Here is a 27,332-nt window from a genome sequence, read left to right as displayed (position 1 = left end):
CTTGTGCCACCATGCTAAAATCCTGGGCACATCTTCTCTCCTCCCTCCGTGTCCCTCCCAAGCCATCCCCAACATCCGCACCAGCATTATTATATTTTTTCTCCAAATCTCTTTCCTCCAGGCACCAGACAAGGTGCATTTTACACCACTTTATCTCTGTCATGCATATGTCAGTGTTTCAAACTCTAGTTTAATTGGACTCACATCGCTGGCTGAAAGTTGGCTCTCTTGGGTCCTTTGCAAGGAGAACGTGCATTTTGCCTCAACCTCTTCTCTACCTCCCAACCAAACCTGTCTCCTCCCTCCTTCTTGGAGGGGGCCGGGGCTTGTGCATCCTGGCGTTCACAAGGGTCATGGCGCCTGCTTTTAGGGCATCTCTTACTCTCTCCTTCCTCAGAGAAGAGCATACATATGTTGTGTGTACGTAGGGGTTTTTTTCCCCCCTTCTCGGTCCATTGAGCGTTACATCGCGTTTCACTCCCTTTGACGCTCCTTCCACACGTGCTGCTTTGGAGCTGTGGGTGGGAGTGGGAGGGAGCCCCCCTATGGACAAGCTAAAAGGGAAAAAGGGAAGAAAAAAAAAGAAAAAGAAAAAAAATAAGGGAATAAATATTTGGGAAGAGGGCGTTTAAGAGGAGAGAAAAACAAATCGATGCTGGTGCCAGGCTGGAGCCGGCAGCTGGTTGCCAGCACAGCAGGCTGAGGAGCTGTTGGTGGAAGCGCTCAGTGCCATGTTTGGGTTACTTAAAAAAATACACCCTCCCTCCCTTCCTCCCTCCCTCCCTCTTTATTCTGCCTCTGGCTTCCTCCCGGCCCCACAAGCAGGAGGAGGAATTCAGTTGCCAAGCTCAAGCTTGCAAGAAGTTTGTATTTACAGCAATGACAAGGGGTGTAAACCCAGCACGTCCCGCCCCGGCGTGGGGTAGCTTGCGCGTGTGCGCGCACACGCGTGCGCGCCCGTGAGCACCGCGGCTCGCCGGCGCTGGGGCAGCTGTGAGCGCGACCGGCCGCGCCAGGCGTGTCGTGGGTGCAGCGGCTCTCCGCTCCGAGGGGATGCCAGCGCGTGGGCAACCCTGGCACGATGTTTTGTCCCCGATGTGAGGGAAGGAGGTGGGAGGGCTGGGGATGGAGGAGAAAGGGCGGGGGGGGGTGGAAGGTTGTAGCGCTTGGCTGGAAAAATTTAGAGGAGTACAAAGGAGAGAGTGATGAAAAGGGGGGGAAGGAGGCTGTGAACTGGCTGCTGTGGAGGTGGGAAGAGATTTATGTTTGCCGAGTGGGTTCCGCTGGGAGCGGGGTGGGAGGGTGCGGGGTGCCGCAGGCAGGGCGGGGGGTGCCACGGGGAGGCTGACGGCCCCGGCGGCGAAGCGGCAGAGCTTTATTTTCCTCCTTTCTTTCCTCCTCCCTCCGCTGGGCGCTCGGAGGAGAAGGCAAGACAAAAAGCTGAACTGGTGCCAAGAAGGAGCTGCAGCGACTCGAAAATGGCACTCTGCGCCGCACTAATATTTCGAAGCCGGGCTGCGCTGGAGAGCAGCGAAACGTGCCGGGAATGAGAATGGCTTGTGGCCACGGGGCCACCGGCCGGGCTCAGGGGTGTTCTCCCACCTCTCCGCTTCCCCTTTGCCTTTTAAATATGACTCTCTTCTCCCCCATCATCCGCCCCCAGTGATATTTAGGGGATCTGGGAAAAAGAGGGGACCCTTGCTGGGGACTTGGGGTAGAGGGGGAGCGGAAGGGGGGCAGCCCCTTGCACCCCGGGGCAGGAGCAGCGTAGGAAGCGTCTGGCAGAAATGCTGTGCTCTAGCCCGTGTGTGTCTGCTATGATGCTCGCTGGGAAAGATTATAAGCAGAGAAGGAGCGAGTGTGCTCATCCCCTCCTGCCATCTCTGTATTGGGGAGGGATTTTAATTTTTTTAAATTTTCTTCCTAGGAAGAAGGAGAAGACTTGGTTCCCAGGGAGTTTTCTGATTGTTTTCCTGTTGCCACTCCTTCCCCTCCTCCTCACTCTCCTCCTCCTCCTCTCCCTGTACCCATAAGGCTGCTCTCGTGGCTCTGTATCCTGATGCAAGGTTACTTGTAGGACACGCGAATCTCTGCAAGGTGCAGCGTCGCCTGCGTCGGTGCTCCCCTCCGCCTCTCATTTGCTGGGGGACGAGGCAACTTCCAGGCAGCTGCATGGCTCAGCCGAGCGCCCGGTTAATGCGGTGTCGGTGCTGTGGTTGCGAAAGCCCCTTCCTGCGAAGCCTGCCTGGATAAAACCAACAAAAAAAAAAATTATATGGGGATGAAACTTTTGACAGCAATTCATAAGGTTGATTAATTTGCAAGGGATGGGCTGGAGTTTTGCTGTGATTTTTGTCTGAAAGACAAGGTTTTGCCTTGTGTTTGTCCCCTCTTCCCTCCATTCACAGGCTAGGAAAAGGTACATGAAAGTACCTTTTTTTAATATGGTGTTTAGATTTTTTTTAAAAAACGTTTTAAAATTGTTACCAGCACAAGAATTCTTGTAGTAGTTGAACAGTTGAAGCTGAATACAAAGATCCTCCCCGCCCCACACACATACTCCTCTCTGGATCACGCTGGCATTTGAATCTGAAGTTTCAGGTTAGCTTTACAGAAATTGGAGACTGGAGAAAGAGAAAAACCCTGTCTTTGGGTTTGAAAATGGGTCCAGATCCTGTTTTAACAGCAGTTTTAGCACTCACACAGCCAGCAGGTCAAGTTCAAGGCGACCTTTCTAAAGCACAGGCAGAGGCTCATTAACTTGCTGCATCTCAGAACCTTGTGGGCTGTTATGTTGTTAGCTTGGCCCAGTTTGTAGTCCCAGGCGTGGGATGATACCCGTGACCTCTCTCTCACCTGAAAACCGTGCCCTAGTATATATCCAAACCACTTCAGATCTCACCGTTGGTTTCAGACACATAGACCTGGATTTGGAGCAGTTAATTCTGCCCAAGCAGTGCCTTTTGGAAATGCTGTGATAAATAGCGGGGAATTTAGGGAGACTTAAAGGTGTTATCCAGCCTACTCTCCTCATCCTCTTCTTCTCACGGCTCCTTGCAGACCAGTGGTCCTTCCTCTGCAAGGGTCAAAAGCTCAGTCCCAAATTAACGCTGATAGGAAGTGCACTCATTTCTGAGGTGACACTAGCAGGTTTTGTATGGAGTAGGATGTCTACAGCGGGTGATCCTTTGCTCTTCCTCCTCTCAGCTGTGGCTTGAACCATGTAGTTGTCGCAGCTCGACTTGGGCTTGCACAGAAAAGATGCTGTCATCTCTTCTTTCTCTTTTGTCACGAGTGAGGGGTATGTAGTGCTTGGTCCAAGAAACCTTGGAGATGGTGTAGTCAACCATCTGACAAGCAAATGTCAACAAAAGGGTTGGCCAAGTAACTCAGAGTAATCTGTGTGGCATTGTGCCTTCCACCTGATCCTACCTGTTCTTCATAAATAAAATATACGCATAAAAATATGTGGTTTTCTGTGCACACATGTGCTTGCTATTTGCTTTTCAGTGTCCTCTTTGGATGTGATGAGATGAGCTGTGTATTTAACCTTCCATCCTCACCAAGGGCACACACCATGCAGACCTTGCCTGAATTTCCCAGAAGTCCTTAGGGATAGTTTTGACTGCAGGTGCACCTCTTTCTCTGGCCACAACCTCCGCTTTTTAACCTGAGATCCCTGACCGTGGGATGCCAACCTACAAGAGCAAATGACAGGAGTGGGGATTAAAGCCCACATCAAAGTGAGCAGAGGAGACCTGCTATGCACCTGTACAGAGTATGGCTGACATTTTTAGATGTGGAGCCAGTTTGTGTTTGCTACTGATTTAAACCTCTTAATACTTCAGTTACCAAATAACAATTCCCAAGAGATTTATAGAGAGGATCCCAAAGACACGGACAAATATTAATGCGGATCAACAGCATCCATGTGCGCAAAGTAGCAATGTGGTATTTGTTATGTAGGGAGGTAAACTGAAGACAGCAAATGAAGAGACCTTCCAAAATGTTTATATTTCAGAACACAGACCTCTTTCATTTCCTTTATATCTTGACAATGATCTGGAGTAGGGGAGCTTGTCCATCTTGGGACAAGAACGTTGCTCTTGTACTTTCCAGGTGGTCCAAGTAAGCCATCTGGGCAGCTTGGTCATACTTCTCAAGGAGCATTGACAAGGCAGTTGACTGTCTCTGTCTTTATTTCTCCCTGTATCAAAGAAGCGTCTTTGGATGTATTTCCCTGAATCATGATGTCTCATGAATCTCAAGTTGCTTCCTGCAAATCCCTCATCCTTTTAACACTTTATAATGAGAAATATTGTCTGCTTGGAGTTGTTAGGAGATGACTTGTGTTTAGAAGGGTTAATCCAGAGGACTTTTCCAAGGCTATCTTCCACTCCTTCTCCCCACACCATCCTTGCTCCCAGTCTTTTATTTTTTTGGACCGGTAACCTCACATTTCTGTAATCTAAATGTGCAAATGCTTTGCAGTCATGGTCCAGTAGCTGGGTTAATCTCAGACCCCTGGAGTGGCAGATGGCTGATTTGTTGCTGATTCCAGTTACAGAGAATCGTGCCACCTATTATCTTTGCACAGGCTGCTGCTTAAAAGGATGCCTTGGGCAAAATCAGTGAAAAGCAAAGCAAAGCAAACACTCCCTGATCTGCATCACCGCAGGTGAAAATGTAAAATATTTCACCCTTGTGTGAAGGGCTCGAGAGGTGGACAAGGAGGGGAGAGGGGGCAGGAGGGGAAGAAGGGGAGAAGATCTTATTTTCTTACCCGAAGTGCGGAAGCACAGGGCAGAGACGGTTTGCCACAGTCACGATGTTGAATCAAAAGCACTTACCCTGTTCTAAATGGTTTTTCAACGTGGTAATCCTTGGCTTCAGCTCCTTGTTTTATCTCTTAAAGAAAGCAGGCGGGTGGGCATCCTGTGACGCACCTTCCTGCTCTTCCCAAGCCTTTCCAACACGGGTTGTCGCAGGAGGCCGTGGCACCGCTCCCTGCCGTTGCGGCTCGCTGCGTGCCCCGCAGCTGCTGGGGAAAGCCGTGATGGCCCCGCGGTGCTGCCGTGCTTGCCAGGGCTACTTGGGAGGAGAAACCTATGCGTCTGTGTGGGTTAAGGAGGAGCTTGGGGGGCCTTCCAAAACTGAGCGGGGCCGTGGGCGAACCCCGGCACTGGGTGCTCAGAGGGCCCCAGGTGACAGCTGACGATGGGCACCCAGAACGATGTAATAAAATGGAGAAGGGCAGAGCAAAATTTTGGATGCTTGTGACCATTTTCTGCACGGTCATTCCCACAATCAAGGTTTTCTCTTTTCTCTTTGCTCTGGGAAACGCCACAGAGTCAGATGAAGAATTTGGGAAGAGAGTGTGGGTTCCCTGTGCAGAGTCCAGTGACGAAATCTGTGAACAAGGTAAGAACAAGGGGTTATGGCTGTGAAAGTTTTTGTTTTCTTCCTTTTCCCCTTCCAAACCCATTACCACAGTGTTAGACATGACATTTAGGATGTGCATAGCACAGAAACTGATATTCCAAGCAAAAGAGTCTAAAAAGATCAAGCTAAATAGGGCTTCTTTTTAATGCATGCCATTATGACGGTTTGGGGTTTAGAACAGTTTGCATTGTATCCAAATGATCTATGTGTGAATAATTGTTACCAACCTCCTGACACCGGGACCTAATTAGGAAGTAAGAGCCTTAAATAGGCCATTTGCGTAGTGAGCTTCCATATGTCTCCTTGCACAATTTATTTGCTTCACTCCATTGAGATATAATGAGAATGAAACTCCTAGAACTGCCTTTGACTCTGAGGCTCTCCTCTTCATCTCCTCTGCAGTTATAGCCCACTGTTAAGAAAGTAATATCTATTTCTCTTTGTTCAGAAAGAAAAAGCTACTGTACCGCTACTTCTATTTCAGATTGCCCAAGTTTCTCTATTTCCAAGTTTCCAATGGAAATAGAATAAGAAATGCCAAAACAACCTGCAGCCTAAGAAAAATCTAGTGCTGTCAGAGAAAGCACCAAGAAGGTTAGGGTAGGATGATCTTGAAGGAATACTACCTACTGTATCTGCCTCAAAACCCTGCTGAAAAGCAATGTTGTGGTGTTTCAGACAATGTACAGACGCAATTTGCAGAACTCAATGTATAGATGCAATCTGAAGAGCACTGTGTTGGTTCTGTTTGGTTTTCTTCCTGCTAGGATGTGAGGAAGGGGGAAAGGTTGGTACAAAGCTGCCTGAGTTTTCTCTTAGTTTTGAATACTTAGCTCAGTCTGGACCAACATGCTCTCTGTTCATGTTATGTTGCAGAGCACGTTCTTTAAATATGGTTTGAGAAGGTATCATTTATTTCCAAACACCTCGTACATGCGTGACTCCATCCCATGCTTCAAGTGTCCTGCATCATTCTTTTACTCCCATCAAGCCAAAGTCAGCAAAACTTAAATGTACACTTGAGTACCATTTTCTGTGGAAATGAACTTTAATGAGTGCTCAAGGTTTTGGGTTTTTTGCCCCCCAAATCAGGGCCTTATTTAGTTTCCCAGTGAAAGACAGTTCCACTTGAGATGATTTTGTTTATGATAATTCGCTTGCATGTTCCCTTCCAGGAATTGTCATTTCCTTCCAGAAGGGAGGTTAGTGCTGGTCCCCTCGCACTGATAATTATAATCAGACCTGTCAGCCTTCACACAGTCTACGCTTATCACTTGCATTTAGGAGGATTTTTCCTGAAGCCTATTACCAGTGCTGCTTCTTAGGGAAAAATAGTTATGATTTTTTTCTGCTAATCTTTGATGGCTCTCAGCTTTGAAAGCGCGGAGAGGAGCAAAATGACTGCCAGTTGCAGTTAAAGAAACTGTCCGTTGGTCCTGGTGTAGAGCTCTGCATCCACAGAGCCAGGGAGCGGGTGGATAGTCTAGCAAATGCTGAGAGGTTTAATTTGGTCGTGACAACTCTGCAGGTGTGCAGGAGATGCAAAACAGTGCTTTGTCCAACGGCAATGCTCCCAGAAACTAGCTTTGCAGACCCGCTAGACGAGGGCTTCAGGTGGCAGGTGGTTGTTGGCAGTGGTACCCTCTCTCCCTGCTGTTCTAGTCAGCGACCTGTGGCTTTGCCCACCTGGAGCTGCTTGGCTGCGGGACGGCCAGAGCAGCGGCTGTGGCCGGTGCTGGAGGCGGTGGCTGGCATCCAGGGATGGACGCAGCGCAGGACCGACGGACCCACTGCCACCCACTGCGGGACAGCCGTGACCAAATGGCCAGCGTGGTGGTGTTGGGTAGGATGTGGTTTGGTGTTTTACTCATCCCAGGATGTTTGAAAATTGTCCACCCTCGTGTTACTCACTGGGAAGCACATCACCCCATTTACTAGATTTCCCCCATTTTCACTCCATTATTCCTACTGATATGCTAATAAGCCCCTTTTCTCTAGTTTTTGCTTTTTGCGAACTTAAAAAAAAAAGGCATTTTTTACCTTTTCATTAGTCTAAATGAGTGATGTATCTTTAAGTCCCTCCCATGTTATCAGCATGCTCTTAGTAATGTTCTCGGAGGTTTGGGTTCCTTGATTTTGGCAGAATTTGAGGATGGTCAGCACTTTTGTAGCGAAGGAAATGGTGGGAGAGTGGGAACTCTTACATTCTCTGCAGTTATATATTTACAGCGTGCAGAGATATGATTTGCCTTTGTTTTATTTAAATTCACTGGGAACTAGAGATTTATTTATCAGGTGTCACTCCCTGAAGGAAGATAAATGCCACATAGCAAAGACTTCATCTATTATACAAACAGATTTGAAAGCTTTGCTATTGCATTCCTCCGCCTGCTGCACGGAGTAAAAACGCCGTCGGCTGAACAGAGGCAGAGTGATACTTAGCGGTAGCATCTTATGACCTTTTGATCAGCTGAGATCTCAAGCCATATTAGTGGGCAGATTATGATGTGATGGAAAGAGGACCAGGAATAGCCTTTTTATCATGAGATCCTTCCTGTGAATATCCTTCTCCGGTATATTCAGGTGTTTAATCACCAGGGCCAGGACAATCGTTTGAAAACAGGGAAGTGAAATACTCGTACAGACAATCCAAACACGCTCAGGTTTGCCAACTGCAGTTACAACTTCCATTTTCTCCCTAATATTCTCCTACCCTCTTGTTTCTATCAAGGCTGTGGGTGCCCTTGCAATATTTCCTATCGCTAATGACCTCATTTTGGCAGAAAGGTCTATGCAAAATGGACCCTGAGTCCTTGGACCGCAGGGGGGCTGCAAAGGGAAAGTAGGCGCATTGTGAATGTGGATATCCGACTGCAAAGGGAAGCATTCGCGTGGGAATGTCTCTGTGTCATTTCTGAGATAACAACAGTGATGCTTAAACCTGTTTCAACCCTAAAAAGGAAAAAAAATGCAGGTTTTAAAAAATGCGCAACCCTGATAGTATTTCTCTTTTTACGGAGCCAAACTGAAAAAGAACAACTTTTACATTGATCTTATCTTCCTGCCTGCGCAGGATTACTCCTTAAACTTTGCTGCAGGTTTAAATTAGCCTCCTTTTCATCTTAATGGCCAATATGAATGTTTAGCCTCCTTGATAATTGGACAGAAAGGAGCTCTTATTCACTGCTGACCCTGCACGTCGGTAACGGTTGTGCCAACTCTTGATCTGGCTGCTGGGGCCACTTTTGGAAGGAAAGGAAGGAGACGTGTTTGTGAAGTCCGGTGTAAATGCACGTGGGTCTGTCTGAGCACGTGTGTGTGCCCGGGCCGCCCGTGCTGGTTACGGAGCACGTAGCGCAGCCCTGCATGTGTGAGCACGGGCGTATCCGAGTTGTGCACGTTTTGCTTCCTCTTGAAGCCCAACGAGCCGCTCGTTTTCCCAACGGGAAGAGGGAAAAGGGCCGGCGGTGTGCGAATCCCAAACTGGTGTCAGGGCAGTGGGGATGCTGGTGCACCAGGTCTGGAGAACCATAGCTGCCACGGCCCTGTGGAAACCCTTTGAAACGGCGGAGGTTATGGAGGTGGAGGAAGTGCCCAGCAGAACGGCGTCTCCTCTCACCTCCCTCAGCCTCTTCAGTCGGGTGCCTGCTGGGCTTCCCGCTCCTGCTGCTTTTTGCGCTGGATCATAGGATCATCAGGTATTATGAAGTCCCTCACCATCCTCCTGGCATTCTAGCTCCCTGAGTCAGGGAGCCGTGTGAATCACTGAGGTTGTGACCTCACGTAAGGCTTTTAGCCGCAGCTGCCAGAGCCACAGAGATGTCCAAATACACAGCTGCCTGCCACAAGCCCCCAGCACCTTGTCCTTGGGAAGGCAGGCACTGCAAAGGGCGGGTGGCAGCCTTGGCTGTCCTGCCGCGCGGCTCGGTTGCCGCACAGGTGATGCCCGCGGGCGAGTGTTGCAAGTATCGCGAGCGAAACCGTTCAAAGGGATGGGTTCCTCTGAGCGGCTCCCACCCGAGAGTAAGAGCTTCTGACAGCAGCTTTGAAACCTTTCCACCGAGAAGGCTTTGCGGTGTGTGTGGTGAAGAGGGTGTAGGTACAAAATGTTTCCTCTGCCTCCCTCCACTTCCTTGTAGCGCTTGGGTGTAGGAGGGTGCCCAGACTTGGGCAATGCTGCACAAAGATCTTCCCTCTCAGTGTGTGATTGGGTTATTGCTGTCATGCCTTCTGCCAGATGGTCCCTGCCCTGATTATAGTCACTTCTTCTCAAAGTACAGTGCTTGGATTCAGCTTCTTGTAGCTCAGAGGGACCCATGAAAACAGACTCACTTTGCCTTGGGCAGCTCAGGACAGAGCTGGGACATCTCATGGTCCTATGGGACATCTCATGGTCCTCCAGTGCAGCATGGTTAGAGCATATGGCAGCTGCTTGAGGTGGGGTGGTTTTTTTGGGGTGTGCAATTTAAAGTTGCAAATGTTGAATACGTAGTATCAGGCAAATAGCAGTGGTGTGGGATGGGAAAAAGAGGACAGTGGTTTGTTTATGAAGTTGAGCTGCCCATGTATAACATCTTTGTCATTTTAAACACATAACATCTGGTTTCTTGCAATTATTCTTAGATTGCAGACAGCAGTAATCTCCAGTTTCTCACTGAGTAAGAGTGGTATCCTGAACCAGCAAAAGATTATTGTTATAACCAAAGTTACAGCCATACAACTCCCTTCTCCTCACCGGAAAGAGGTGGTCTTGGGCAGCAAAAGCTGAAGAAGTACATAACTCATACCAATTTCTTCAGAAAGTTAGGCAGTGTCTGGGATGTTGCTCAGCACAGGAGTATGATGGGGTATACTCAAACTGCTAGACCAGTCCTTGGCACGCTTTTGGTCCACGTCAACTAGCAAACTCCTAAATCATTCCTAAGCATGGATCAGAGTTCATCCCAGTGAGCCATTTGCATTTCGCTGCTGCATTAGGGAAGCTAGGCATGGTTTCGAGCAGAGATACGAACCATTCTGTGCCAGTTGGCCTCAATGCCTGGCAGTATTTCTGGGCACATTTAATTTACTAGTGGCTGAAGAGGCTCAGGCCCAACTGAGAAACTGAACTCCATCATCCTCATCATTTGTCAGCTATGGGAGAGAGAGGGGAGCCACCATCAAAGGCTGATTCAACCTCCCTTGGTCCTGGCCTCTCCAAACCGTTGATGGCAGCTAAGGCAGCTAAGCCTACAGGGTTCAACATGCTGAAAGCAGAGAAAAGGCTATATTACCCCAGAAAAAGGCTATGTATAGTACAGGTGCATTTCCTGCATATTTACTAATCACCTCCCCTGCCTTTCCGAGCTCAGATTGAAAGAGTTTTAAGCCATTCAGGTGTTCTGTCCTGCAACAGTGAGTGCCATGAGTCACTTTTCTTCACAGAAAGTATTTCTTTCTCCCTCACCATAGGAAGGCCTCTTTTTCAATAGGTTCCAGCCGTAAGACTTGTGTTCTATATAATTTCCTTTTAATGGTTTGGTGGTTGATAGTTAATTGTGTCCATAGGAGACAATTGTAGACTTATATATAATAAAACAGCTCATGAAAGGATACAGCATTATGTCTTTCAAATATAAGTAAACCTGTGGTTTGATAAAAAAAGTTTTGTTTTGAGTTCACCCTATCCAAGTATATATATACACATACCTACTTTTTCACACTGAATCAAAAACCTATATGAAAAAAGAACTTTGGCTCGACTAGTGCAACCAAAGTGCAATGTTTCATTACCTTTTCTTTAATTGAAATCCGTTAATCCGCAAGGTGCTTTACTATAATATATGGTTAAACATAAACCAAAACATTTTCCCACCAAGAATACCTTAAGTGTTTGATCACAGTGGGGACAAAATTATTGACGTAATTTGGCACATATTTGGAAACATGACCTTAATCTGCAGGTTTCAGTGAAGAAGGTATTTTCCCTAGGTATTTCAGTAAGTCAGATAAGTAAATTATATTTTTGACATGTTAAAGATGTTCCATTTTAGACAAAGGAAATGATATCCCAGTTGTGCCACTGAAACTCAATGCCCCGTGCTGCTTGTTAACAACTGTGCATTTATTGTTCCAGTGTCCCAGTTTGCTATCAAGTATCAATGCACTGCTACATACCAAAGAGTCAATAGTTCTGTCAGTTGAGTATGCCCTGGAAATACAATATTACTGTTAATATTGATCCACACAGCAGAAATCAAGGCATCAAACTTTGCAGGCATTACTTGCTAGCACCCTGGCTTTTACTTGCAGAGCAACTGGCTTGAAAATCGCTACGGCGTGCTATACCCCAGGGACCAATATTTTCTGCACAGCCTTCTTCCATGCGTAATAATGAGCACGAACAGAAACACAAGGGTAGCGGTGCACACGCGACCTGCAGATATGGTGCATATAGTTTCATTTCAGCCTTCTGTGGTTTCTCGGTGCAGCAAACCAGCTGCAAAGAGCGCTGGTAAAATCAAGCTGCACCAGCTCCGGTATCCTTCTCTAGTGGTGCGGTGCAGCAGCTTGACTGGCCAAACTAATCAACGTCCCGCGCGCGCTCTTCTTCATGGGAAGAGTGAGATGGGCTGTGGGTGGATGGCTTGAAACCTCCAGCAACCTTCTCCAAGCATCGTGAGCAATGTCGTTGACAAAAGCTGGTGTGGTTTGCTTGCAGAGGTGACTTCAGGCTCCAGTTACCGGTCAGGAAGAAAAAAGCCCTGCAACATCGAGCTGTGCTGGCAGTGTCAAGAGCATCCGTTCTTTGCTCTCCTGCCCTCCCAGGCTGCCAGGTTGTCTTGGCAGGAAGAAACTATGGTGCTCCCCATTCTCACGTTTGCCTTCACACACACCCCTGTGAGTTTGGTGGTCTTTGCCATATCTGTAATGGCTTCACAATGAGTGTTTGGCAGATTGATTTTACAATTGTCAGTCTTCCCAGAAGCAGCCCAGAATTTCATTAACTAAGATATAGGCATGATTTCGTATAAGCTCTTTTCAGATTTTAGTAGATCCAGATAAATTAAATCAGTATTTTAGCTATGTGCCACCAAAATTAGTCAGCACAGTACTCTTCATATAGGAATACTATAGTTCTGGTCTCTTGTATTTCAGCAGCAGCTGCATGGTAAGATGCTACCATCACTGATAGTGTTTCTTTAATAATTGGCTCTACTTCAATAATAAGAGTGCCAGGGAGAAAGTAACCTGGACGTGAGCAGAGCATAACCTTGGTGAGGATAAACAAGGAGATGTAGGCATTTGGGAGAAGGGATTGGCTCCACCATGCCACCATGGCTGGGAAACGGTGCAGGGTGATGATGGAGGGGTAAAAACTGGAGCCTTAGATGGCTGGAAGGAGTTCATGAAAGCCCCTAACGAGGTGAAGGAGGAAAAGAGTTTTCCTTACACATGCCTTAGGAAGAGGGAATCAGCACCCCAGCCTATGCAGCTTCTGACATGGAGCCATCTGTACCTTGAGTGACTCACTTGGCTAACATAGTCATGCACTCAGCGGTCCCGCAGCATCTGAGAAACTTCCCACAATATGTGGAGAAGCATGACTAACAGTGGCCAGGGTCTTCCCCTTGGCGGGAGGCATGTGTGCCACAGGGTGTCAACCTTGAGGTTTTTTTTGATGGTGTTACCAGCTTAGTTTTGTCTTCCAGGTGACCTTTACCCACATCGTCAGAGGTCCTCTTGCTGCCAAGGAGCAAATTCATCAGCCTTATCCTTCATCTGAGAACTTCAGCTTAGCTCCTGCCTGGCAAGCCATTTAGCACCTGGAAGATGAAGCTCAAGACAATGTCTTGGGAAGTCTATGTGAAGAACAAGAGATGCATGTTATCTCTTACTGGGAGAAAGCAAGGTCAGGTTTGACATGCTCAGAGCAGTCTGAGTTGCAGGGGAGACGCAATGCGAGGCTCTGTATCTACTGGAGTTTCCTAAGATCTGACTTCATATCAAAGTTTTTTTAATTTCTACACTCTTTCAGAGGGAAGAAACAAAAACTCAGACACTCAGCTAGGAGCAGGTATGACATAGCTCAGGGTTGCTACTGTGCAAGAACATGGAGTTGGAGCTGAAGTTGTCATTAGTTGTGGCTGTGTATTGTCAACAAAAGGAGGTGATGCCATGGTTGCACGCTCTTCAAAACATTTCTCCCTCCAGCAGTATCACCTCTTCTCTGTAGAGCCTCAGCAGCTTACTTCAGCTGCTTCAACTGAAACCACAAATGATGTCATTTTTTTTTTCATTGGGTGGTGAACAAATGGCCATTTCTGCCCTTATATCCTCTTTTAGAAAATATACCCCAAAATACCATCACTGAAGTTCAGAGGTCATTGGTGACTTTAAAATCCTCTCCAATTGCCTTGGATGAAAGCCAAATGAAATAAAAATCAATGTGGCAGTCAAGAGGCCAAGACACCAAAAATGATGTGTCCAATGCAAGCAGCTTGCTGGTTTCAGAGTGTTTCTGGCAGCCATCTGCTTGTTTGAATTTGAGGATGTGATGCTTTTAAAAGTCAGAGAAAAAAACACACGCTCGACCACAGTCTTGACATATTTTACTTGATAACAGGATTCTCTTTTTTGTGCCCATTTTCTTGCATCCTCAAGAATGTCCTGTTTTGCAATCATACTGTCAGCAGGTGTTCGTGGCGCTGAAATACCATGATGTGTAACTCTCTAATGTAAAAAAAAAATCTTTTGAAGCCTCAAAACATTTTCTCCTCACCGCTCTTCATGAGTAAGCAACAGAATAGAGTGTGTTATTAAAACTCAATAATCAGTCATTTCTTTACGTGGTTAATGATTGGCCCTCTTGAGCTAAAAAAATACTTTTTTTTTTGTCCTCCTCCTATTTCAACTCTGTGGTCTCAGCCTTGTCCTGTGTAACAAAGAAACCAATCCTTTTAAGAATGGTGTTAACCGAGACACCAGTGACCGAATCATGTTTAAGAGCCAAATTCCCCCTTTATTCTCAAAGGTGGTCAGGATCAAAGCATTGGGAGGCTGAGGCTGGAGAGAGAAACCTGAACTCCCGGTGTATCCTTCCTGTGAACAAATAAAGACATTATAGATTCCCTTGCTGCGAGTGTGACCCCTTTAATCAGCAGCATGTCCACAGTTAGGAAGAAGATATTGTGGTAGTCCATAAAAATCCCTGCCACAGCTGGAGCATCATAAAGCAAATATATTATTGTTCTTGGCCCAAAGACGTGAAAAGGTGAAGACGGGAGTTGAAGGGTTGGCAGGGGCAGACAGGCAGCAGTGGGAAAAGGCTTTGTGGTACCTATCAACACACCCAGCTGTGGCCAGCTGTGGCTGGGGTTGTGTGCATCATAGCGGGAGAGGTTTGCAAGAGGACTGTGGAGAAGGCTGGTGGATGTGTCACAAGAGCCTTTCCTCTGCAGAAGAGAGAGGCTTGGGGAAGAGATGAAGGTGTATTAGCAGAAGTTGTTTACCCTCTTACTTGGCACTTGCTTAGGGAAAACATTTTTTCTGGATTTTTAAAAGAAAATATATGAATAAGGCATTCATAAACTAATGAAAGCTACATTTTCATCAATTATAATGGACTCCATTAAATTCTGGACATTTACCACATCATGATGTTTATCTGCAAGGCAATATTTCCCCGTGCTTAAAAAAAGGGTACAGCAGGAGTACCACGGCAAATTTAAGCCACTTCTAGCACTCAGTGTCAGGATTTCAATGGCACCCACATTACCTTGGCTTCTTTTTATAGCTTCATCTTGCTTTATGTGGCAATACTTAGTTTTTATGTCATGCTTTTCGCACATAAATCTCGGCACCTTACAAAGCAGGACAGGGTGCTATGTCCGTTTCAGAGAACAGAAAGAACACTAAGTGAGGTGATTTGATTGTAGCCACAGAGCAGCACTGCTGGGAGTAGACCTTGATCTTCTTAAATCCCGTCCTGGAACTCCACTGCATCTCCAATGGGAAGCTTTACCCATTTGTAGACAGGCGTATATGGGGTGTGAATCAAAGGCTTGCACCAAACCTGCACGAAGGGAGTGGGCATCTCTCTGTTGGCTTCTTGAGGTGCTGTCAGCTCTTCTCTGACAGAGTCAAGCACTCAAAAGTGGCAACCACAAGGGAAAATACTCAGCTTGGTAGAGAAAACAAACAGCATGAGGCTGCCTGTGTTTTCCTTCCATTTTTATCGCTGGCCATAGCCTGTTGGCTCTTTCTAGTGGAATTTTCTGTAAGTCCTGTTTGGCATGGCAAAGGGAAATGCTGACCTCCCCAATGTTGAACTTGTCTGTTTGTCATCTTCTGGTCTCAAATTTGCTTTGAAGGCAGCTTGTGTTGGGTCTTCTTCTGAAGCTCTGTGGGACTCACCAGGTCCTGTTCTGGTGTCTGGTAGTAGCAGCAGCAGCGACTCAGGAGGCATGGAGATGTGAGGGCAACACTGCAACTCTGTGCAAGAGCTAATTGTGGCACTGGGTCACCCATAATTCGCCAGCTGTTTTGGGTGGGAAGGTGACTGCTCGTTTAAAATGATCCCATTCCCCAAACCTGTGCTTCTGGGAGGGGATTCTAAAAGCCTTGGAGCAGGGGCTTAATACTGAAGCCATCCTCCTGGTCTCTGAGTTGGGAAGCTGTGGTGTTCCCAAATTGCTTTGCCCTGTTACAGATGGCCATACTGGCAGGCTTACTGCAGACTTTGAGGGGTCACTTTTTGGTCCAGCCATGCAATGCTGGCTGTTGAAGGGCCACCACGTCCCTTCAAATCCTCCAGCATGTCCTCGGCCATCATGTGCCAGACCATTTTGCAGGGAGGGTTTTGTTTTGTTTTTTTTCAGGAAAAAAAAAGGGGGATTGGTGTCCAGCAGCTCCAGAAATCTCTGGGAGCCACAGTGCCAAACACCCTCTCCCTTCAGCACTGAGATTCTCCCAGGGTGGAGACGCCTCTGACTTGCAGAGACGGAGGATATGACGGATGAGCCTTTCCAGCCCCCTCCTCAGAAAAGAAATTTAAATCTAAATGGATCATATCCCAGTGAAATCAGCCAATGAATGAATCAATCAGGCGGGTTCAGAAATCTTCCTGCTGCTTCCAGGGAGAAGGCGTACTCGAAAACGACTCCCTGATAATTGAGGAGCCATCCCCGCACGTGGCTGCAGAGCTACTGCCACCGTGGCACTTCCCGTTAAGGCATCCTGTGCTCGTACAGCTCTCAACAGACTAGAGGAGCGGAGGAGGGAAATGGGCAAGAGAATCCTTCCTCCACAGCCTTGTCTGCCCTACGGACCCATCGCCTGACCAAGGAAAGAGCTTTCTGTTCCTAGACCTGGATGTCCTCCAAAGGGCAGATCCAGGGGCTGAGACTAGACCTAGGGAGTGGAGGTAAACAAAAAAGCTGAATGTGTATCTCGGCTCCAAGCCAAGCTGCTCTTTCTGATAAAAGCTTTAAAAAGCACCATTCCCCAGTTTCATACACCTCAAGGAGCTGGCTGCTCCCCACAGATTAATGATTTTGTGGGACTTTTAAAAAGGCTTTGAAGCCTCTAGCTGAAATTTCTCTGTCCTATGGGGAACAGGGAACCTATGGGTGACAGTTGGCTTTTTGGAAGAGGGCTGAAATCAGAGGATGAGGATGCTTTGGCCCAGGCAAGTTGAAGGAGAACCGTTTCCTGAGCAGAGACAGCTGTTACCAACTTTATATCAAATAGTGTGAGAAATATGGCAGAGGGTGCTCACACGAGCATTTGTGTGCGAGAGAGGAGGCAATTTTACCCACATGGCAACTAAAGCACTGAAATCATCCTTGGTGGTTGATGGTGACATCACCAGATGTAATTTTCATCCATCGCAGTATTTTAGGTGCTGCAATCATAAGGCTGTTTGGTAGCATTGGAAATGGGGGAACACAGAGGTTGAAATGATGCAACTTCCCAAGTCAGATGTGTTTCTCTCCACATTTCTCCTGCATTGCATAGTTTGTGCAAAGCTTCATCCCCTGTCTCATGGCTGGTGGACAGAGCCAGGGAAGCACATCCCAAAGTTTCTGTCTGGAGATACAGGCCTGATACACTCCAGAAGGAAAAAAAGAGCAATCAGCTACATGAGAAGCGAGCCAATTAAATGTCTGAGTAGTGTTTCGAAAGCGAACATGGGTGGCATCAGAAATTTTCCATCAGCTGTAATAATGCCAATTACTTTGCCAATTGCTGATTCCACCGAGTGCGGCTGTGTTTCAGCCTCTTGCCTGGGCTGATAGGCTTTGTTTTTGCTGACTGTTCATTTGCAGAGCTTTTCCCTCTTTTTTTTCTCGTGCTTTCTCTTTTCCTGGGCCCAGCTCAACGCCCAGAATAGCCCTCCTCCCCCTGTGCTCACCTCCAGCCGGGACAGGGTATCGCCAAGGGACGATGAGTTTCTTGGGAGCAAGAGATGTTGCTGCTGTTCCCAGCTACTTTGTGAATTCAAAGGTGTTCCTCGCCTTCCCTTCTACCGCCGAGTTTAAAACCCAAAGAACCTTCCCAAGAAGCCACACAGCTTGTCAAGGAGTGGGCAGTTGGGCTCTGCTGGGGCTGGTGGCTCTGAAGATACTCGCTTTTGCCGAGAAAGAGGGACCTTGTGTCTCTCCGGATGGCAAAGGCACACAAAGCCACATGTGCACTCAAAGTGAGTTCCTCTGGAAAGTTAGCAGGAGATTTTCATTACTGTTTACATCAAAGTCCATGGAAATTAATGGGTGTCTCCATAGCCACTTTGCATAAGAGCTGTGATTCTTCTCCCACTAATTGGGAAGGAGGGCTAATCATGGGCATTTAAAGAGTGCATCTGCCTGACTGACAAGCTGAGTGTAAACTGCTGTGATATCTTCCAAGCGTTTTACAAGCTGGTTCAATTCCTTTCCCTTGCCACCGAGGTCCAGGCTGGGGAGGGTTGGATGACATTTCCTCCTCTGTCCACCTACCTGAGACAGCAAGGGGTGACTTCATCCCCCAGGTGTGTAACATCTTCCCCTCCAATTTTCATCCTCCCTTAGCAGACACTGTCGTCTTTAGCTCCTCAGTGAAAGCGCATTTCACATGTACCGGCCTCGCCCCCAGCTGCCTCACGTCGTTTTGGTAGCTTTGCCTCCTGGCTTGTCTTCACAGCCAGCTGCTGGGTGCAGGTGCCTGGAGAACACCACAAGCGGTGAGCAATAACAAAACCATAATAGCACCATCCTGACCGACACAGGACTGTGAGTATTTAACCACTGATGAAGAGCAGATAGTTCCTGCAGGGCTTGCTTCTGCACCTGGTTTATCCTGGCCTTTCGGTCCCAGGCAGCTGGTGTGAGAGCACGAGAACATCCTCACTGGGGTGCAGCAGGACTTGTTGCTAGCCATCCCTGGGGCAGGCAAAGGAGCCCCCAGAAACATGATCTGCCACGTGAAATATCGCTGGAGGTGAGGCTATCAGCTCTCTGTTTGTACCCTGCTATCAGTTTCAGCTTTGCAGCTGGCAAATATGTAAGTGACACACTTTGGTGTTCACAGCCCTCCTCATCACCAGGAATTATAAAAGATCCTCTGGACGTGCTTTCAGCCCTCACAGTTCATACTGGCCACAAATAGACACAAAGCAGACGAGCTGCTGGCTCACGTCAGAGAAATGTGGTAAAGGAAATTTGCAGGGGAACCGCCTAGTAACCCTAAATCGGGAAAATTAAAGCAGAGGTAGGCTGCAGGAGAGGAGCACGCCAGGATGTGGTTCCTTTTTCCAGCGGTGTCACTGCAGCGGACCTTATTCCCCTTGGCCTGGCAGTTTATGTAGTCCTCCAAAATGCTACAAGATGTGAGTGGGTCTGAAATCTCCCCTTACGCAGGCCAGTAGGAATATTTTTCATCCACTTTGTATTCACTGCAGCACAGCTGCCATGGACACCAGCTGCAAGCCTTGTTTTCTTTGTGGGAAACCGAGACACAATGAAAAATAATTTTTCCAAGTCACAAACCTACTTTGTGATCACGTTAAAAATAGATGAGAACATCTCCTACCTCCCATCTTACCTACAGGACAATCTCACATTCAAAGATGTTTTACGCATGAGCATTTGTGGAACAGCTAGGAATTCAGCAGGCACTAAGTCCATGCCATATTCAGTTATCCCTCAACTAAAACAAACATCTTTAATAATTTTGAAGATTTTCCTTTTCAGAAAGCAGGTGAATCAAGTTCACTTAAGATTGGTATCAATGTCACTAGCCTTTTTCTTTATTCCTCCCCGTCCTCTGTATACTTACTGCATCCTATTGAGGGTGCATGACATACCAGTTGTGTGTGTGTTGCAATATAACAACTCATCTGGAGATCTAAAATGCCAAAGGGATTATAAAGCTAGAGGTGGCTACGTCGGTATGGCCAGCTTGGTGTTTATTTTAGGGAAGGACCTGTTATCTCAACTTGTTGGAGTGCTGCCCCTAGAGCCCTGACACTTCATGCCCTGCATCTAAGGTCAAAGGCAGGCAGGTCTCTCTCCTGGTGTCTAATAGGGTCATCTGCTGGGTGATAGTAGTATCCAGCAGAAGAAATATAGCCAAATTTGTCATAGGCCTCATTAGGAAAACTTCGCTGTTGGGTTACTAAGTCACATTTGGTGGGTTCCTGTCTGGACACATTTTCTATCGCAGCACAGGGGAAGCCACGCAATGGTATTTGATACAGGTCTCATGCCAAGTCCTGCAGACTTTGGTCATGTTAAACCCTAGGGCACTTTGGAGACATTTCTTCTTTGGTCTAAAACAGCAGAATATAGTTTTGCATAAAAAGAATGGCAGAATACCAGCTGATATGATGGGAAACAGCACGAGGTAGAGAACAGGCTGTGAGAATCCATGCTGTCTAACTCCAGCTACTGTCTTGTAGAGATTTCTGCATGTCTATATCTCCATCCATAAAATGGGAACATTAATAATTGTCTATCTTGCAGAGACTTAAGCTAAATTAATTACTGCTTGTGAAGCTAATTGAGATTCCCAGATGAGTACTGTTTGGAACATTCTGATTTTTCTTATTATTATTTCCATTGAGATTTGTCTCCATGTAATTAGTTTACTGTATCTGCAAACAGGTATGTTTTGGAGCTATTTGGAGGCATTCCTCATGGGACTGGCCCATGCAGAGCTGATGGCCATGAATAGCCATCTTCCAGCTCTTCTACCTCACCCCAGACCTGCATCCATCTCCTTGTATGGCTGTGCTCTTCAGAAAGTCACGTTTCTGCAAGTGAACAAAAACAGCTTAAGGAAACTGGCCGTATTACAAATTTATGCACCATTATAAATTATTATGGTAAATTATACTTGTGTGTGTGCGGTGGAATAAAGCCCAGAGGTGGATTATGTCCAATCCAGGGAAGGAGGAGGTTTTCCAACAGCATTTAAGTGTCTTTAGGTTTGGCCATCAGCTTCTGTTGGGTTTAACATTAAGTAAATTCTCATGCAACATGTACCAGTCACATATTGTTTTAGTTTATACTCACAAGTGCTGTTGAGCTCAGTAATTCTGAGTTAGCTCAATATTTTCAAAAAAGTCAATAAAAGCTTCAGCTGTCATTACTGAAGATTCACTTGTCAAACACCTCTCCCACTTAAAAGTAGCACAACAGTAGTAGAACAAAAAGACCTACTAAAATGGTGCAGGTTTTAAAACAAAACAACCCTTTAGGATTATGTAAGAGCTATAGGAAGATATTGTTTTATTCATGAATGTGGAACTCTGTCTATTCATTATTTCCTGCGACTGCGTTGGTGTGTTTTGCTTTTCCTTTCCTTTCCTTTCGTAAATAAGCAATAATTGACATTGAGACATTCAAAGGAGAATTTTAAGGATCTTGAAACATCCGCAGCTTTGCCAGAGATTTCATCTGAGAGAAGCTAAGTCACTGTGAGCTGGGGAAGTAGACAAAAATAATCAAGTCAATGTGTCAAAAAAGGCTGTGCAATTTAGACTGGAGTTGTGCTTGTTTACTTTTCTGGTGCATAAAGTTCAGAGAAGATGGGGTCGGTGCTGGGAAGATGGTTTTAAGCCAGCTGAGGTACTTTGCGGTGGTCACATCTTTGTTACAGCAGGAGTATTGAGATTTAGGCATTTCTGTTCATTTACCAAGTCAGTGAAACACTCAGTCTGATACCTGTGTCGGATGTAATAAATTTTAATGTTGTGGTTTTTCCATTCCTGTACAGTCCTTCAAAATTCATATTTGCCAAGGCAAATGTATTTGGCCTAAAGGTAACTGGGAGATTCATTTTGTACATCCCTGAATGAATGGGAGGCTAAGCTCCATTTTTGGGGACATGCTGATGGACTCTGAGCCACCTGAATGTCTTCAAAGATCCGCCACTATGTCTCTGAAGGACTGAAATGAGCATTGTCATTGGTGTCTCCTTTGGTAGGAGATGTGTGGTTAGAAGGAGGAACTTAACGTAATAAATATTTAATCTTTAAGTCCAGCTTGAACCTGCAAATAATAGAAGCACAGCCAGGGTGCTTTTGCTTGCTAAGTGTTTCACTGGATTTCCCCATATTAGCTAATATACCACTGGAAAGAACTGAAATTTTAGACCTGCATTTGCAGGATTCCCCAGCGTTGCTATCAGCAACCTCCCAAACCGATCTATTCAGTTGGTCCTTTGATGTGCAATTAAACCCAGGAAAAAATAGCTTTGTGTAATGTATAAATAGAAAAGAGGAGAGATAAAGGCGGTGTTGAAGTCACTTGCTGACAGCTTGGCATCTGAACGTTAAAGGTGCATGCCACTACCTCTGCTTAAGAATGAGTCCTGAAAAATGTCTGCTTCTTCCCAAATTCCAGCCCCCTTTGTTTACCTTGCAGCTACTTTTGTTCAGTTGGAAAGCCAAAAAAAAAGGTCTATGAGGACGACTTGGTTTGTCTTACCAGCAAAAATGAATTTTTTGTTAGAAGAGAATGACGGCGGCTCTCTAAGACAGTGTTTTTATTAGATTGTTTTTCTCTTTATCTCTATAAAAATAACATTCTTGCAGGAAGCCATTAGGTTTACCCATTCTTACTGATGAATAGCTGGCATGTGAAATATAGACCTCTTGCATGTTGCAAAAGGTCAGAGTACATGGCGTGTTCTTTAAGCATCAGGGATAAGGCAGCCAGGCACATTTTGATTAACCTGACAAAAGGGTGAGATAATCCAAGTGGAAGCTACAGTATTTGAATGAACTTCAGCCGTTAATGTCTGCTGTATCTGAAGACCTGACTGATCTCCTGCCAGTTTTACATTCACATAACCCGTGGCTGAAGTGGAGCTATCATGCTTTACATCAGCGGGAAATTTGATTGTACCTTCTGGAAGAACTAAGAAGGAAGAAGTCATTTCATTTGAAGTAAAGCCATTAAAATTCAGGACTACGAGGAAACCTATGGAGGAGAAAACAGGATGACAAAGGGTGCAATTATCACCCTACCATTACCTGTCTTAAGAATTTAGTCCGAGATGGACTCCCAGGCTCCCTGTGCAGCCAAAACAGAGCTGCGGGCGTCGGAGGGAGCCATGCATGCCAGGCACTCTAACACCGTTATCGCTATCATCTCTGTACTATCAGAATGGCGTTTGCACGAACGTTGAATCAGGTCAACGTAAAGCTGGACGGGGTCTCTTGGCGTGTCGCATCCAGCTCATGGTAAGTGCATCCCCTGTGTGTCGTAATCCCTTCAGCGCAAATCCGTTAAGTTCCATCCTAACCTTCATTTGGTTTGTTGTCCCCACTGTTTCTTCCAGTCTATACCTAAATTTGTTTGTAACCTCTTCTCTCATGCTCACAGTGTGCAAATGAGTTTAAGCAGCTCCCTGTTATTAAATATCTGTTGTACCAGTAGGCAGCCAATGCATCCTCTCTCTCTTCTTGTTGGAATCACATGAGCCAAGAGAGGTTTTCCTTCCTTTTGAGGAGCCCAGTGGCCATCCTCTGTGTGACATCCGGCTGGTTGCTCCTCATCCTGCTGAATTGCTAAAGGGTGTTTGGAAACTCAATGCATCCTCCTTGATGTTGTAAAAACAAAATCATAGAAAAGTGAGTTCTGAAAGACCACCTCTTCTTTTTGTGCTTTTACGATGATTTTGTAAGAAGATTTTTGCCATGCATGGTTTTGTGGCTGCCACAGGAAAACGTGACAAAATCTGCTTGCTTAGTTTTGTGGCTTCTCAGGTGTAGGTAAAAGTAAGTGTCATAGTTGCAACAATAATCTGAGAACAGGAGGTCGGTGTCTCTGGTGACAGAGAATGGGTAGAGTCAGGGCTTGGGGCTGAACTCATTTCTGGATACATACGCAAAGCACTAATAAATGAGCTACAGTTTATTATGGGGAGACCATCAGGTCTTCCAGCTGCTCTATTAGGACTTCAGGCCAGGATATTTAATTATGCCCTGGCCTCTTCCTTTAAGCAGATTATCACAGTGACACGCTGACTGCTGTGCCCTGCCAGCGCCCTCAGGCTTTGCTCCTTCTCCTTGTCTCATAGTGGCCCCGCTGTCCGTGCAGGGAGGAGGCCGGGGCTGAGAGGAGGGACTGGTGTGGGCAGGGAGATCCCTGGGTTTTGTCTTAGATTAAAAAAAAAAGAGTACTGTGCATTTATGAGAATGGTTAAGATTTTTTTTTTATTATTGGGAACTAATAAATAAGGGATCTTTCAATAATGAAAACCATGGCAAGCACAGAGAAGAGCAGTTTTGGTAGCTGGACTCCTTTCTTCTTAGTAATTCACCTATCTGTGTGCTGCAGAGAGCAGAGACACGGCAGGGGTCATCCCCCTCCTCTTCACCACTGCGCTCCCGTGAGCAATACCAGCGACAAATGCACCCGCGCCAGGGGAACTTTTCTGTGTCCCCTCCCACGTCTCCTTTTCCAACATCCTCCGGAGGCAACAAATCCATGAGCTGAAGGCTCTGGTTCATCCTGGCAGGATTACGGCTGCTGTGACGCTGTCTTTCCAGGTTTGCCTTTGCTGGATGGGGGGATCTTTGAGCAAAAAACCTCTTTTTCTACAGAAAAGCCCTTGGTCTGAGCTGCTCGAGGTGAGCCATCTCATCGGGGCTCCCTCTCCAGAGGGTTTACGTTGTCCCATCACAAGCCCACCAATTTCTCTCTGCAGTGAATTTCACTTTCTTCTACTTTTTGAGAGGGGATAATAGTCCTTACAGGGCTTTGAAGTGTCATGTAGGCGTTGGGGTCACGGCTGATAATACAACTGTTAGAAGGACAAAGGTAGTGAGCACCGAAGAAAGGCATGGACATGTGGTTTCCTAGTGAGGACTGATAATTATTATTTAGGTTTTTGTATTTTTACCAGAAAATTTGTGGGAGTATAGCGTTGCCTAAATAAATGGTTCATATGTTGGGACTAAATTCACCCAATAATTTTGGCTCTAAAAATGGAGATAGGAATTCTGGAAGAAACATGAAGTGCTGCTATTTTCCAAGGAAGTGTTTTAAATTTTCTTTTTGAAAGACATACTTTATCTTCAGAAAGATGGAGAGAGGAGGAAGAATGAAAGAAAGGAAATGTAAATGAGACTGTAAAAAGAATTGGACTTTTTTTTTTCACCCAGAATATGAGAAAAAACACTTCCTCAGCTCTTTTATGTAGATTTTTTTCCCCAAAAATATATTGTTCCTTCAGCTTTTTTCCTAGATTCTGTCACTAGTCACTAACTGACATGTGACCTGCACCAAGTGACAACTTCCATGTGACTTGGTTCACCTTTCTGCAAACCTGGGGGTTTTAATGGGCTTCGTTCATTAAACTTGCCCAGCTACCTTCCAAGCTCGAGGTGAGGGAGGTGCTACGTACATGCAACGTCTGGATAGAAACTGTCAGTCCCGTCCACTCTAATGAGACTTTTCTCCTAGAGAGGACATCAGCATGTATCCCATCCACTCCTGTCATATATACGCAGCTTGCCATATACTCTGCAAAACATTCCTAGACGTGCATTCCTTCAGCCAGGTTTATGTCAGCTCTCTTCTGAGGCTAGCAAAATTGTGTTCTCTTAATGCAAGTTTATGATAAAATAGGGGAAGAATTTTAGAAAATATAAAGCAATTACTTTGCATCAGTGATAGAACTCTGATTTATGCTGTTGGCTATTATACGGTGCTTCAGCGGCCAAGCAACAAAGTCATCGCACTTGTAGAAGGAGCAACATGACATGGGCTATTCAGGTATGAAATAGGTACTGGAGTCTATCACGGCAATGAAAAGCAGCAGCTATACATCACAGTATGACATAATTTTTCATCATCTTCTGACAGCTGAGTTGTGATTAAGGTGTTAGCAAGTTTGTCAATTGTCAGATCATAAAACTGATCATCAGAGTTACACTAAAATGTGCAAACCTTGGAAAACAAGCCAGGCTTTCAGGCTGATCCAGCACTGAAGTATTGGCCTTCAAGTTTCAGTTCCCTCAGTCGGAGGGAGATGAAGCGCAAGCAACACCCTTGTGCCTGCGTGTCCTTACTGTGTGCACTGTATCCATGCTGTGTCCACAAGAACATCAGTGCACCCTGCGTGCTCCTCTTTGTCCAGGCATATTTCAGCTGAGCCCTGTGATGGCATCTTATCTCAACGAGATGGCGATACGCTTAGGGTTGTTCACGTTTCCTAGTCCTTTCTTAGCGTTGTTACTTTAGCACAAAATCCAACGACAATGGTTACGTGTAACGGGATTTGATAACTAACCACTAACAAAACAATGGTTACTTGAACTAACAATCATGAAAAAAAGAAAGCGAGCTGAGAGGCATGACCTAGAAGGGGAGAGGAGTGAATAGCAGTAGCCTTTGTAGCGGCATTTCTCTGCTGCTTGTAATGAAAGAACACTTAGACATTTGGAGAGTAAGCCAAGACCTGCTTTGGTCAAGGGAGCCTCGAGGTGTTTGATTTACAACCAGCTAAAAATGCTGCAAAACTTTGAAGGTGTATTTACAGCTTTCTTTTCCCCTGTCTGCTTGCTGGCGCATATGGAGTTACGAGGGAAGGGTTCAGGTTGTTACTGTGGTTTTACTCATTTACAGTTGTTCCATGCACCATTTTTTGACATTTTATGGATCCCTAAAGATCCACAGGCCACCCCTTGAGAAAAAAACTGCCTGGAAAGACCATGTGGAAAATGTGTACTTCCTGTATCATTGGAGTTCCTTGACAGTACAGGAAAACCGGGAGGAGGAGAGTTGCGTTCCTCGGTTTCATGGCACAAAGAGCTGTCTTACTGCAACAACAAAGGTTTTTCTTCAACAAAACTAGACACGTCTGAAGTTGTTGTGCAATGAGCACACTATGCTCACGGGGGAGAGCATCGCGTGCTGCAAATGCATCCAGCTCCTTTCAAGGCAAAGTCCATACAGCCAACAGGTTGTACAGCCAACCTTTCCAGCAAGAGCAGTTGTACAGACTTGTCCATCGTTCCTCGGTCTCCCCAGGGAATGGGAGGCAGTAAGGTGCAAGGATGCAGCACGAGCAAGGTGGCCCTTTCCCTACCTTTTTCTTTCCTCCAGAAGAATGGATTTATCAAATGTAATAAATGTATTGGTAAAACCATCCTGCTTGGCACCATGTACCCGTTCCTCCTGGCAAAGCTTGGTTCTCTGAACACCTTGTGACTACCGTCTTGTGTTATCCTCACATCTCCCACGGACATGTCGGTCCCGGAATCACTTAAGCAAGGTGTTTTTGGTGAGGCTGGGTTACATGCTGGCCACACAGCTGAAGAATGCAGGTATTTGGGACTCCTCTGGAAAGACCCTGCTGAAAGATCTCCGGGGTGTACTGTACTAAGCATAAGCCTACCACCCCCAGGGTTTGGAAGA

General features: G+C 46.2%; 1 protein-coding gene across 1 annotated transcript in view; it reads left to right on the top strand.

The window, feature by feature from the left end:
* Positions 1–27,332, top strand: part of LOC309415081 (SET-binding protein-like) — a gene marked incomplete at its 3' end in the record, with an annotated part of 246,554 nt that overhangs the window by 98,539 nt on the left and 120,683 nt on the right. The window contains 1 exon segment of the mRNA XM_082012495.1: positions 5,350–5,421. Coding sequence (XP_081868621.1) covers positions 5,350–5,421 — 72 coding nt within the window.

The sequence above is a fragment of the Phaethon aethereus genome (genome assembly GCF_964289735.1).
Source record: "Phaethon aethereus genome assembly, chromosome: W".
In the NCBI taxonomy this organism is placed as follows: domain Eukaryota; kingdom Metazoa; phylum Chordata; class Aves; order Phaethontiformes; family Phaethontidae; genus Phaethon; species Phaethon aethereus.
Note: the sequence above shows the minus strand (reverse complement) of the source record. Positions and strands in the feature narration are given on the sequence as shown.